The 14,458-nt window shown below is 42.6% G+C and overlaps 1 protein-coding gene across 1 annotated transcript; it reads left to right on the top strand.

The window, feature by feature from the left end:
• Nucleotides 1-12,287: 12,287 nt before the first annotated feature.
• LOC145803988 (uncharacterized) lies at nucleotides 12,288-12,794 on the top strand. The gene has a single exon (XM_082897391.1). The coding sequence runs from the start codon at nucleotides 12,288-12,290 to the stop codon at nucleotides 12,792-12,794; it is 507 nt and encodes a 168-aa protein (XP_082753517.1).
• The last annotated feature ends 1,664 nt before the right edge of the window (nucleotides 12,795-14,458 follow it).

The following is a 14,458-nucleotide window of genomic DNA, read 5'->3' as shown; positions in this document are numbered from 1 at the left end:
CCTCTGGTCGGCGTAGCTCTTTTGTCGGCTCTGGGCAGTTTTAATCCTTTGCTGGATAAGTTTAATCTTCTCTGTTGTCACTTGAATCAATTCGGGACCAAGCAGAGCTCTGTCTCCAACTTCGGTCCAACATATCGGCGATCTACACTTTCTTCCGTACAAAGCTTCATACGGCGCCATGCCAATGCTAGCTTGATAACTGTTGTTGTAAGCGAATTCCACCAACGGTAAATGCGTTCCCCAACTTCCTTGGAAGTCCAATACACAAAGCCTAAGCATATCTTCAAGCGTCTGAATTGTCCTCTCAGTCTGCTCATCTGTCTGGGGATGAAAGGATGTACTAAATCTCAGCTCGGCTCCAAAAGCCCTCTGTAAACTCTGCCAAAATCTAGAAACAAATTTAGGATCTCGGTCTGACACGATTGATATCGGTACTCCATGAAGTCTGACTATCTCATTCACATATAACAAGGCAAGTTGATTGGCGTTGAATGTAGTCTTAACTGGTAGAAAGTGTGCTGACTTAGTTAATATGTCAATAACAACCCAAATCGAATCCATACCTTTCGGTGTCTTCGGTAAACGAACCACAAAATCCATGGAGATGCGTTCCCATTTCCACTCAGGAATCGGCAAAGGTTGAAGAAGTCCTGCTGGTCTTTGGTGTTCTGCTTTCACTTGTTGACAATGTAAACACTGGGACGCGAATTCGGCTATCTCTCTCTTCATATTTGGCCACCAGTAGGTCTGCTTCACATCTTGATACATTTTGGTGTTCCCTGGATGGACGGCAAACTTAGAACCATGAGCTTCCTGCAAAATTTTCCTTTTCAACTCTGGGATGTCGACCACACATAACCTTCCTTCAAACTTGAGCACTTGATTTTCGATGGTATACCCTGGTCTCGGCTTCGTGTCAATTTCCTCGGCTATGTTCTTGAAGAAGTTATCCTCCATCTGTCTTGTTTTTACCTCATCAACAATAGTCGGCTCCACGGTCATCATGGTCAAGCACGCCAAATTTCCATCTGTCTTTCTGCTCAAAGCGTCGGCTACACTGTTGGCTTTTCCTGGGTGATATTGAATTTGCATATCATAGTCCTTCAACAACTCAAGCCACCTTCTCTGTCTCAAATTCAATTCCTTTTGTGTGAATTGGTACTTTAAACTCCTATGATCTGTAAAAACTTGACAAGAAGCTCCATACAAATAGTGACGCCAAATCTTTAAGGCAAACACCACGGCCGCTAATTCTAAGTCATGGGTAGGATAGTTTTTCTCATGAGGTTTCAACTGACGAGATGCATAAGCTATAACCTTACCCTTTTGCATTAATACACAACCCAAACCCTTATGCGATGCATCACTATAGACATGAAACTCTTCGTTACCTGAAGGTAGTACAAGTACTGGTGCTGTAACTAACCTCGTCTTCAGTTCCTGGAAAGCTGACTCCCGATCTTTGGTCCATTCATACAGTGTTCCCTTCTTAGTCAATTGCGTCAATGGAATTGCAATCCTTGAGAAGTCTTTGACAAACTTTCTGTAGTAACCTGCCAAACCTAGAAAACTACGAATCTCGGATACATTAGTTGGCCTCGGCCAATTTACTACGGCTTCAATTTTGCTAGGATCAACCGAGATACCCTCTTCATTAATCACATGACCCAAAAATGAGATGGTAGAAAGCCAAAACTCACACTTGTTAAACTTAGCATACAACTTCCGTTCTCTCAAAATCTGTAAGGCAAGTCTCAAATGGTTTTCATGTTCAACTTCACTCTTGGAATAGATCAATATATCATCAATGAAGACAACTACAAACTCATCTAAATATGGCTTGAAGACTCTGTTCATTAAGTCCATAAATGCAGCAGGGGCATTGGTCACTCCAAAAGGCATCACTAAAAACTCGTAGTGGCCATATCTTGTTCGAAAGGCAGTTTTCTCAACATCTTCGGCCTTAACTTTAAGCTGATGGTAACCAGACCTAAGGTCGATCTTAGAAAAGACTCGTGCTCCTTATAATTGGTCAAGCAGATCATCAATCCTAGGTAATGGGTACTTGTTCTTGATAGTGACCTTATTAAGCTCTCTGTAATCGATGCAAAGACGGAGTGTGCCATCCTTTTTCTTAACAAACAAAACAAGCGCTCCCCATGGTGAAGTGCTCGGCCTAATGAATCCTTTATCTAAAAGTTCTTGCAATTGAAGTTTCAATTCTCTAAGTTCAGCTGGGGCCATCCTATAAGGTGTTTTGGAGATCGGCTGTGTTCCCGACATGATGTCAACAGTAAACTCTATTTCTCTATCGGTCAAGTGACCAGGCAATTCGTCTGGAAAGACGTCGAAAAATTCATTAACAACTGGGATGTCGGCTAAATTAACATTTCCACTCCGATCACTCAGTATACTACACAAGTAACCTCGACACCCTTTCTGAATTAACTTATAGGCCTTAACGGACGAAATCAAGTAAGGTGGGGGCACTATCCTTTTACCCTGAAAAATAACCTCGGCTAGGTTTGGGGGTCTCAGAGTGACACTTTTCGAAACACAATTAATAGATGCATCATTTGTGACTAACCAGTCCATTCCCAGTATAATATCAAAATGAGCTAAGTCTAGAGGCATTAGATCTACTAACAATTCAACATTCTCAATCACAACAACACATGCTCTGTAAATGGATGCAACAGTCATAGATCTCCCAGATGGAGTAGACACAGATAATTCGAAATCAAGGGGCTCTAGTTTTCTGTTAATTTTCTCGGCAAACTTAGTAGATATAAACGAATGAGTAGAACCCGAATCAATCAACACATAAGCATCTTGGGAGCAAATTAGAAGTATACCTGACACTACTGCCTCAGCATTCTGAGTGTCTCCTGGTACTAACGCAAATACTCTGCCCTGCCTCATCTGTCCTTTTCCAGCATTACCCTTCTGAACGGAACCCGAGGTATTCTCATCCTTCTTGTTGTTATCAGCCTTTGTCTTGGGGTAATCTCTCCCATAATGGCCCATCTCGCCACATTCATAGCAGGCTCCAGACGTCCGACGACATATCCCGAAATGTTGCTTTCCACAGTCCGAACACGTCGGCTTAGCATTACCTTCCTACCTTAGGTTACTAGTACTGCCCATGTTCGTTCTCTTCTTGCTGCCCAGCTGTCCTCGGCGATTGTCATAGTTCTGCCTTTTCCGCTGGTTCTCTCCCGAGCTCTGGTATCGATTCAAATTAGCTTCGGCCTGAATGGCTTTGTCCAATACTTCGGCATAAGTCGGCATATCGAGCAAACTAACCCGGTCTTGAATCGGTCCACGAAGCCCACACTCGAACTTCCTGGCCTTCATATATTCATCGTTGGTCATGTGAGGTACAAACCTCACCAATTCAGTGAAAGCGCGGTCATATTCCGCCACTGTTCTGTTGCCTTGCGTCAGAGTATGAAATTCGGTAGCCTTGCGGTTTCGAACACTTAGGGGAAAATGTTTCTTGTAGAACAACTCTAAGAATCGAGTCCAGGTCAGATCTGGATTGCTCTCTCTCATCATCATCCACCACCTACGAGCGTCATCATCTAATGTGAATGCTGCCAACGTCACTTTCTGAGCGTCGGTGCTAGGGAAAATCTCGAACAACTTCTCCATTTCTAAAACCCATGCCTCAGCCTTCATCGGGTCTATACCCCCAGAGAATCTCGGTGGTCTCATTTTCTTGAACTCCCTGATCAAAGCTATCGTGCCATCCCCATATAAGGCTGGCTGCGGGGGAACTTGCGGCACTGGCGGAGGCGGAGCTACATTTCGGCCGTTGGTCTGCTCGGCCTGAGTCGACGTAGCACTAGTGAACTGCTGTCTGGTTTGCCTCAACTCGCGGGCCAAACCTTCAACTAATCTTTCCAATCTGTCCATTCTATCTTCGGGCTGATCTCGGCTAATTGGAGGTCTCCCTCTCCTCATGATGCTATGAGCGTGCAAAGTATAACTTTAAAACAAATAAGCAAATAACCACGTAGGCAAGCAACAGTTAAACATATCAAGACAATGCACATCTCGTTCAAATAGTAAACACCATGATGCGACCCAAACATCTTTCTAAGGGAAGTCCTATGCTCTTTAGGACTCAAAGTGCGTGAATAGCGTATACCGAGGAACTTGTGCTCTGATACCATTCTGTCACGACCCCAGACCGCCCCTAGGAGTTTGGTGCCGTGATGGCCAGTAATCCGTAATTACCGAAGGCCAACTTTCAAAAACTTAACACAATCAGAGTATAATAATCGGGGCTAACAAATGCGGAAGCAATAATCTAAAATACGAGCAGTCCATAAGAGCTGTGCGTAGATCAAATGCAATGCCAACATTTCCAATTAACTTTACAACTTGAATACAACAAAGTAAAATACGTATTACATCTTGATAAAAAGGCTTCTTGAGCCGACATATACAGAAATACAGTTAATACGAGCCAAGAAGCATGATTTTCAAGAATTGCCGACATAAATACAAAACAAGCCGACAAAAGCACGGATCCAAAACAAGCTTTCAAAATAGTCTAAGCGTCACCGACGTCCTGCTCATTACCTACATATATATATAGAGAGGGTGAGCCTGAATACTCAGTGAATGGTACTACTAATAAAGGTTTGCATGAATAAAGCCGGAGGCCTTCAAAACAAAACCAATCAAACTTTATCAAGACAAGGGATAAACCGTATTCATCGATCAAATATCACAAGTCACAAGGGATGCTTACTGACATCGGCGAAACAAGGGATGAACCGTATTCATCAATCAAATATTACAACATCGGCGAAGCAAGGGATGAACCGTATTCATCAATCAAGTATTACAACATCGGCGAAGCAAGGGATGAACCGTATTCATCAATCAAGTATCAAGGGCTGTACGATCCGTAACCGTTTAGTCAAAGGTACTGCGAAAGTTTATAGTCCTTCAGCACAAGGGACTGGTGTTACTTAGGCCCGTAGCCCGATTTAACATAGTAATTGTAGACGGCGCCCGCGTGGGCCTCAATGCTACAGTTCGGACTCGATTTGTGTCACGGTTCTTAATCTGAACCAAAGAGTCCAAATCTGGCAAATCGTTTTGAGAAACGGATTTTTGAAAAAGTAGTGCCAAACATGGACTGCTTTGCCAGATACAGAGTCGCCACCTAAATATTTTTTGTGGGAGAATTTAGGAAACCCTGACTCAGTGCCGAAGGCCACATGTCCGTCATCACCGGAGTTGTCTCGGCTCGGGAGCTTGGGTACGATCGGGGAAGGTCAGCTATGAGCACCCCCTTTCGCCCGGTCCGAAGACCGGCCTCTACTAACCGTGATATCCGTTTTTGAAAACTTTACGTGTTCTTAAACCAATTATTAGCCTAGAATTACTATGTTATGCGCACATCAAACAAGTATAGACTAGATTGCCTAATTTGGAAATAAACATTGCATATCCGTTCGGTTTGAAAAATGCTTTGGAATTTGCTACTCGCAAGTAGGCTAAAATACGGATTTCAACGAGTTTTTCCAACTCAAACAATCCAACCTTCACCCACAGGCATTCAAAACAGTTTAACACATAAGCATCTAGCCACATGTTAAGCATGCTGTCATGGCAATATTCACACTCATGTGATATGCTAAAGCGGAAATACTTACATAGTACTCCGTGCCAAAACAAAGAACTTGTTAGCAAACATGCATGATCCAAGTCCATGTGAAGTGCCTAATGCATCGCATACAAAATGTTACTAGAATAGGCTCGGCTATCCTAAACATGTTATGTGAAAATGCACAATTATCACATATTCAATTTTTGATTTGAAGTACGAATGCAATTAGCGTGATGTACCGAGCCTAATGCATGTAATACAAAATGCATGAATGCACGCATGCATAGCATAAGGTATGCTGAATTTAAACATGCCCTAATCTACCACCGTAAGCAGGTAAATAAAAGGGAAGAAAGAAGTGGGGTTGGAAGACATACACACCACCCACACACACTTATTACAGATTTACCCTCACTCGGAGGGACCGAATAAATATTACAAATTAATTAACTACGCAAGCTAATTAATATTACAAATTAACTAATTTAATTAACAAATTAAATAAATTAATTAAAGTAGGAAAACGCCTCGGGAAGCGCGCCACCATGCATGGGCTGCCTCTGTTTTCCTTCCTTTCCTCCTCTGGAGGCTGTCAAAGCCTCATGACTGATCCCTTGGACAGAGAGGATCACCACCGGCTGATTGAAATTGCCACCGGCAATGTGGTATGGCCATCGGCACAAAATTGAATCTGTCGGCAGAGAAAATGGTGCCGGTCGGCACATTACACTGCCGGTCGGCAGAGTATTCCTGCAAAACCTGCAACTCACAGCAACAGAGGGCAAAACAAAGCATGGCAACACAATTCAAGGCATGTATGCACCAACCATGTCCCTTATCATTGTGATGACTCAAAGGGACATGTGCCTCGGTTCTCGGACCACCAATCACGCATTTCCATGCATGATGGCCCAAAGAACCAAGTATGCAACTTTGATTTCAAATGTATGCAAACCAATCAAACAAAACTCCCAATCCCTATCACCCAAGTCAAGGGACAAGGAATGCATGCAAGATGCAATGCAACCTAGGCATACAAGCTAAGGATGCAACATGGCATGGCAAAGCACTTATGCAAGCATATAAGCATACATATGGAAATGCAAATAAATGGAAAGATGGACTTATACATGAATTAGGCAGCTCTAAAATAGACCTAAAACAGTGGCCATAAGTGCTAAAGAGTGAGGGCTAAATGGCGCACACACACACATGCACATAAGGACCAACACTTAAGCACAAATCAAGCAACATTCAAGCACACTTGAAAGGGACAAACATGAACAATTAGCATGCATTATAAGCCTTGAAATCATGCTAATACATGGTGCCAAACCAAGCAACAAATCAAGCCAAGCATGCACCAAATGGCCTAAGTGTTCAAAGCAAATCAATGAGGCATTGAACTACACTTAACATGACCAAACATGGCATGAAAAGAAGGACCAAAATCAGAGGTTTAGCATGTTAAAACAAAGCTAAAGGATTACTTAGATGGCATCTAAGTGACTCAAAAAACAAAGACATGCATAAACAACAAAACTTGGAGCATTGCTACACAAGCTTCCAAAGCATTAAAGAGGCATGCAAGGCAATCAAACAAGCATGGAAATGGGACTGAAATGGCATGTAGAATGATCCCAAATCACCAAAAAAATGCAAAGATGGCATGCTACACATGCACATACTCAAGGCCAACAAGCCCAAATACAAAGGAGCTATATCAAGCATGCCAAAATCAACCCAAATACTTATGGACAGATCTAAAACATGGCAAAATAAGCACATAATCTTCACAAATGTAAGCCTAAAACATGCTCCAACAAAGGCTAACAACCTAAGGCACATTAAGGCATAAACAAGGCATTACATGGCAACTATGCTAAACATGCATGGAGTTCCAAAACCAACTTGAAATCATGTTATATCATGGATATATAAGCATGAAAAATAAACCAAACATGCTCAACACACACTCAAGCATAGGCTTCCTTAAGAGGTCAAAATATGCCCTTTTCAAGGACAACAAGGAGAGGGGGTGGCCCTCTCCTTCTTGGGACTTCAAAGCATCATCTTCACCACTGAAATCCCTCAAGATTTCAGTGGTGAAGAGACCTCAACACCAAAATCCCGGAGCTAGCACAAAATGGCTCAAAAAGAGGCCTTTTGAGGTCTAAGGGTGGTCAACAACCCTCAAACAACAAAACACTCTTAATAAACAATAAAGAGGGCCTAAAAACAGAACGTTTTTATGTTATACAATAATCACAAAAACAGCTCTAAGATAGGTATAAAATCAATGCAAAAATGGGGAAAAAAAGGACTAGAATCTCACCCTTGAAGACCCCTTTACAAATGATGCTCCAATGACCTCCTTTGGCTTGAATCCAACACCAAAATCTCAAAACAAACCCTTTAGAACCTCAGCTCCAAGAGGAAGGTGAAACACTAGGTGTTTGTGTGCAATAGTGAGACACAAAACACCTAGTGAACAAAGTGAGAGGGAAAGAGAGATAGAATGTGTATCTCACCCAAACCCTAGAACAAGAGCTCAACAATGGCTGTTTTGCTCTCCAAAATATCCTAAGTCTAACCTTGTCTCTCCTCTTTTTGCCTTAGAGAGAGCTTCTCTCTATATGTCTCTTGTAAAGCTTACAAGACAAGCTTTGCAAGAGGGAGATCCCTCCATACACGTGTATGGAGGGGAGCAAAAGCAATACAGCTGTCTAAAAATATCTGCAAAAGCAGATGAACAGCAATCGGCCGGCCAAAAATGCCATCTTGGCCAAAAAGAGTGCCGGTCGGCAACAAATAGTGCCGACCAGCAACAAATAGTGCCGGCCGGCAAACTACATTGCCGGTGGCAGCAAAAATCAGCCGGTGGCATCTAGCCACTGCCGGTGATGGGTGGGGATGGTCTACAAGCCCCACCCTGCCTCTCAAAGGCAAGATGCAAGTGTTTGGTGCAAAACCAGACACTAAACGGTCGAATTCGGGGATCCTGAGGCATGGCGCGCGAGTCGAGACCTCCGGGAACTCCAAACGAACACAAACATGGATAATCACCGAGTGTTCAAACGGTGACGTCCAAGTCTTGAGGACGGTCAAAAATGGGGTGTCTACAGTAATCTTTTCAAGAAAGGACCGTATCCTTTTACACTTAGTACTGCGAAAGTTTAGAGTCCTTCAGTACAAGGGACTTGTGCACTTGGTACCGCGAAAGTTTAGAGTCCTCCAGTACAAAGGACTTGTGTTACTTAGGCCCATAGCCCGATATAACATAGCAAAACTAGTGTTACCTAGGCCCGTAGCCCGATTTAACAAGGACCGTATCCTTTTATACTTAGTGCTGCGAAAGTTTAGAGTCCTCCAGCACGAGGGACTTTCCAAGAGAGGACCGTATCCTTTTCAAAGATGGCATCAAAACAAGGAGTATACTTGACACATCAAAACAAGAGCTATTCATTCATGCTTAACAAAACACTTTTGTCAAAACAAGGCAAGCAAGATTTTATCAAAACAAGTATAACATAGCTTTATCAATAATACCACTCATCTAGTTCTTCAGGTGTAGACTCAAAGCAAGGATCAAGGTCCTACAAATCACACGGCAAACCACATTCTCAAAACAAGCTTCAAGTGCGAGCAAATGATCTCGGCATTCTTGCCGGATCCAAGTCGATAACAAAGCAAAACAAGCTGGGAGTCTAAACACTGCTCCCGTCTCATGGAAACACACTGGGTACCAACCAGGTCCTTGCCGAGGTCCCACACATCCTTGTCGAGGTGTGGTCCCGCTGGCTTTAACCAAAAAGCAAAGTCGGGGAAACCTGGGTTCCCCTTTGAAGCACATGAAGAATATGATGAACATGATCATGAGGAAGATGAATGGAAGATCAAAACTCGTTACAAAGATCTGAGGTTTCATGCCAAGAGTTTAAAACATGGACCTGGGTACCCATACAAGAAGGTCATGCAAGGACAAACACAAAAACATGATTCTTATTCCAAACTTTCAGATCAAAATGAGACTTTTCTTCAAGAACATATGAAAACCATTTTCTCTTTTCAAAACCAACTTCAAATCGATGCATGACATGCAAAACAGATTCGATCATGCAATGCAGCTAGATGATAAGCAATAACAACCAAAGTAGATCAAGATTCTAACCTCAAAACTCGAATCCAACGGTTCAAACCACAAAGATCAAGCTTGGAAGACTTACTCTCACTCAAGAACTTCTCTCTCTAAAGGCAAAGATTTGAGACAAGAAAAATGATTTGTTGCAAGGTCTGCCGGCTGTCTTAACAATCAGCTCGGACACGTGGCGCTATCGGGTTGGTTTAGCTCGAAAGGTGATTGATAGATAAGACAAGTCTCTGACAAGGCGTATGCAGCAAGCTCGGCAAGATACATCGGCAAGAAATGACATCGGCTCAAATCAAGGATCCGGAAACAGGATAACAAAACATCGGCTAGGGAGGACGACGCTTGACTAAGCTGTGCCACACCTTGGCCGAGGTGCGCCACATCTCGGCCTAGGCCATACCTGCCTGCAGACAAGGTTCACTGGGTGCAAAACATCTCGGCAATAAATGCCCGAGGTGTAGGTGGGGGTCGACCAAGGTCTCAAAACATTTCTAAGTACAAGGGTTCAAGGGCGAACTAAGCTCAAGGCGACCTCGGCCACACACACACACTAAGCAAAGAACAAAATCATGCAAGCAACTTTAAGCAAATCAAGGAAAGACAAAACCTTCAAATTAACATAACAAAGCAAGATCATGCAAGAATGTTTGCAAACATGACAAGAGTAAGATGAGGGTCGTTACAATCTATCTTTTGTCAACCTAAGGACAACCAGGCACTTGGAGAAGCCCTTTGCATGCTAGTGCAGTTTTGCTAGACCTTGTCATTTTGTACTAATATTTTGTTGGCCAAAGTTGATTGTATCTAATGTTTTGTACGTGCCGAATTTCTGGGTTGAACTTGTAAATGTATACGTATGTATGTACCTTATTTTAGATGTATGTTCCCTATACGTCTATTTGTGAGTCATGATCCTAGCATATTTGTAGTGGCTCAATGGATGTGTCTGCATGTTATTCTATTATATTAACGCTTCCGTTCAGGCCGCGGATATTATATATAACAGGGTAAGTGTCTGTTTCTTAGTAGGTCATGCTCAAAATTTTAGGGGCAAGTTTGGGGCGTGACAAGTGGTATCAGAGCACGAGTTGCTATCTCACACACGGATCCATTGAGCTTTAGGATGTCTAGAAAGATGTAGGCATCATGTAGTAAAGGAAGAGTGATAGCAACGTTAAATGTTTTCTGCTAACGCTAAAGATGATGATCAATGTCTATTGTAGTCTTTTGTGTATATTGTAATTGGTTGTTTTGTAGACTATGGTGAGAACAAGGACCGAAGACCAGGAAGATGCTACCTCAGCACGGTTGGACAGGATGGAAAGAATGATTATAGAAATGGCGAAAACTCTACGACGACAACAACAACAACAACAACAGCCACAGCCGCCACCACCACCACCAGTACCCCCACCTGTAGTGCAAGATATTCACGCTGAGGACCGTACTATTACACTTACAAAGGAGTTTAAAAAGATGAAACCACCATCGTTTAAAGGAGGAATTGAACCAATGAAAGCTGAGGCATGGGTGTTAGGGATAGAAAAATTGTTCGAAGTTTTCCTTTGTACTGAAGTTCAAAAGGTGGAACTTGCTGCTTTCACTCTTGAAGATGAAGCACGGAGGTGGTGGATGCTTACAAGAACAATGCACCAGGGGTTGACATGGGACAGGTTCTTGGCGCTGTTTTATGATAAATATTTTCCCTAGAGTATGCGAGATAAGAAGGTGACCGAATTCGAAACATTGAGACAAGGAAACAAAACTGTTGCCGAATATGAAGCTCAATTCGCAGAGCTAGCCCGGTTTGCACCTCACATGGTAGATACAGAATATAAGAAGGCGCGAAAATTCGAAGGAGGATTGCGGGGTACTATTCTGGACCGAGTTAATGTGTTGAAGTTGCCTACCTACGTTGATTTGTTAGAAAGGGCTATTATAGCAGAAGGGAATATTGCTGCTCAGACTCAGATTTCTGAATGGAAAGAAAAGAGGCAGAACAACCAATGGTTCAAGGGGTCAACTACTCCACCAAACAAGAAGCAAAATTCAGGGACCTCCAGCACCACTACTTCTCCTCAAAATTCAGCTCCTGTGTGTCCAGAATGTGGATGGAGGCATCATGGGATTTGTCACCGATTGTCTGAAGCGTGCTTTCGATGTGGCAAAACGGGTCATTTGATAAAAGACTGTCCGCAAAAGAATCAACAAACTGGTAATAAGGCCGCCACAAGTTCAGCAGGGTCTACACCGGCTCCTAATGCCAAGTCGGCTGCTAAGCCTGCTAACAATAAGGACACTACGAGGCAAGGCAGGGTTTTTGCGTTGGTTCCGAGAGATGTACAGAATGCAACAACAGTTGTGTCAGGTACATTTATGGTTCATGGTCATTCTACTTACGTCTTATTTGATTCTGGCTCTACCTGTTCCTTTGTGTAAAAATTATTTGCGAAAAAATTTGATAAACCTGAAGAAGAATTGACTTATGTGTTGTGCGTATCTTCACCTATGGGAAATTCCGTGATCTGTACTTCTGTCTATTCTGCTTGTGAACTTCTCATTGGGGATATCCGTGTATATGCTAATCTATTACCACTTGATATGACTTCTTTTGATATTATTCTGGGAATGGATTGGTTGGGTGAATATAGTGCCACTATAGACTGTTTGACAAAGCAAATCAAATTCCACCCTCCGGGGCAATCAGAATCTACTTTTCAAGGACAGGGAGTAACTTCTCCACCGTATGTGATTTCTGCAGCAAGGGCTTGTAAATTAATTCAGAAAGGGTGTCAGGGGTACTTATGTAGTGTTTTGGAAGGGCCGATAATGAATGAGAATACTGATGCGATCCCAGTTGTCTGTGACTTTTCGGATGTCTTTCCGGAAGAATTGCCAGGAGAATTAGTGGACCGTGAAATCGAGTTCACGATTGAAGTGCTACCGGGAATCCAACCCATTTCTAAAACCCCGTATCGAATGGCACTAGCTGAAATGAGGGAATTGAAGATTTAGTTGCAAGACCTACTGGATAAGGGGTTTATCCGCCCGAGTGTTTCTCCGTGGGGTGCACCAGTCCTGTTTGTGAAAAAGAAAGACGGAACACTCCGATTATGCATAGACTACCGGGAGCTTAATAAAGTAACAATCAAGAATAAGTACCCATTACTGCGGATTGACGATTTATTTGATCAATTACAAGGGGTACAGGTCTTTCCCAAAATTGATTTACGGTCCGGATACCACCAATTGAAAGTTAAAGCCGATGATGTTGAGAAGACAGCTTTTCGAACCCGATACGGTCATTATGAATTTCTAGTTATGCCCTTTGGAGTTACTAACGCACCAGCAGCATTTATGAATCTAATGAACCGTGTCTTCAAACCTTATCTAGATGAGTTTGTAGTGGTCTTTATTGACGATATCCTCATTTACTCAGAGAATGCAGAAGCTCACGAGAATCATCTTCGTTCAATTCTTCAAACCCTCCGAGAAAAGAAGTTGTACACAAAGCTAAAGAAGTGTGAATTCTGGCTACGTGAAGTGGCATTTTTGGGGCATGTTATAACTAAGGAAGGAGTCTCTGTTGATCCAAACAAGATTGAGGCGATTGTGAACTGGCCGACTCTGACTAATGTGACTGAAGTGCGTAGTTTTATGGGGTTAGCCGGATATTATAGGAGATTTGTTCAAGATTTTTCCAAAATTGTTGTACCACTCACACAGTTGACTAAAAAGGGAGTTGCATTTGAATGGTCAGAACCGCGGGAATCTGCTTTCCAAGAATTAAAAATGAAGTTAACTACAGCTCCGGTCCTTGCACTGCCATCTGGTACTGAGGGATTTGTGATTTACAGTGATGCTTCACATAAGGGACTTGGTTGTGTGCTTATGCAAAACGGAAGAGTTATCGCTTATGCTTCTCGACAGCTTAAACCTCATGAGAAGAATTATCCCACGCATGACCTTGAGCTAGCCGCAGTAGTTTTTGCTTTAAAGATTTGGCGGCATTATCTGTATGGGACTACTTGCGACATTTATACCGACCATAAAAGTCTCAAATACCTTTTTACCCAAAAAGAGTTAAATATGCGCCAGCGGCGGTGGTTGGAGCTTATTAAGGATTATGATTTGCAGATCCACTATCATCCTGTTAAAGCCAACACGGTGGCGGACACACTTAGTCGGAAAAATGTGGGAAATTTGCAAATCTATTGACAGAAAAAAGGAGTTGATAAGTGAGCTGAAAAAGATGGGAGTCGACTTGATGATACATGGTTAAGAAGCAACAGTGGCAACAATGATGGCCCAACCGACATTACTTGAAGAGATTAAATTACGCCAAATGGAAGATGGAGCTCTAAAGAAGATACGTGATGAAATGGAGACAAAACCGAAACTGGGGTTCACTTTGACGGATTCTGTGCTTAAATTTCAAAACCGAGTATACGTCCCTAATGTGTTAGAACTTAAACGGAAATTGATGGAAGAAGCACATGCCTCAAGAGTTTCAATGCATCCAGGAAGTACTAAAATGTACTGGGATTTGAAGCAAAATTTTTGGTGGCCAAGTATCAAAGAAGAAATCGCAAAGTTTGTTTCTAAGTGTTTGCAATGTCAGCAGGTAAAAGCAGAGCATCAGAAACCCGCAGGATTATTACAACCCCTTCCAATCCCAG

This window comes from Camellia sinensis, chromosome 12 (genome assembly GCF_055761805.1).
Source record: "Camellia sinensis isolate YWXY chromosome 12, ASM5576180v1, whole genome shotgun sequence".
NCBI classification, from domain to species: Eukaryota; Viridiplantae; Streptophyta; class Magnoliopsida; order Ericales; family Theaceae; genus Camellia; species Camellia sinensis.
Note: the sequence above shows the minus strand (reverse complement) of the source record. Positions and strands in the feature narration are given on the sequence as shown.

Bases quoted from the DNA above. Each gene is read 5' to 3' on its own strand.
- LOC145803988 (XM_082897391.1), top strand. From the start codon at position 12,288: ATGGGAAATTCCGTGATCTGTACTTCTGTCTATTCTGCTTGTGAACTT.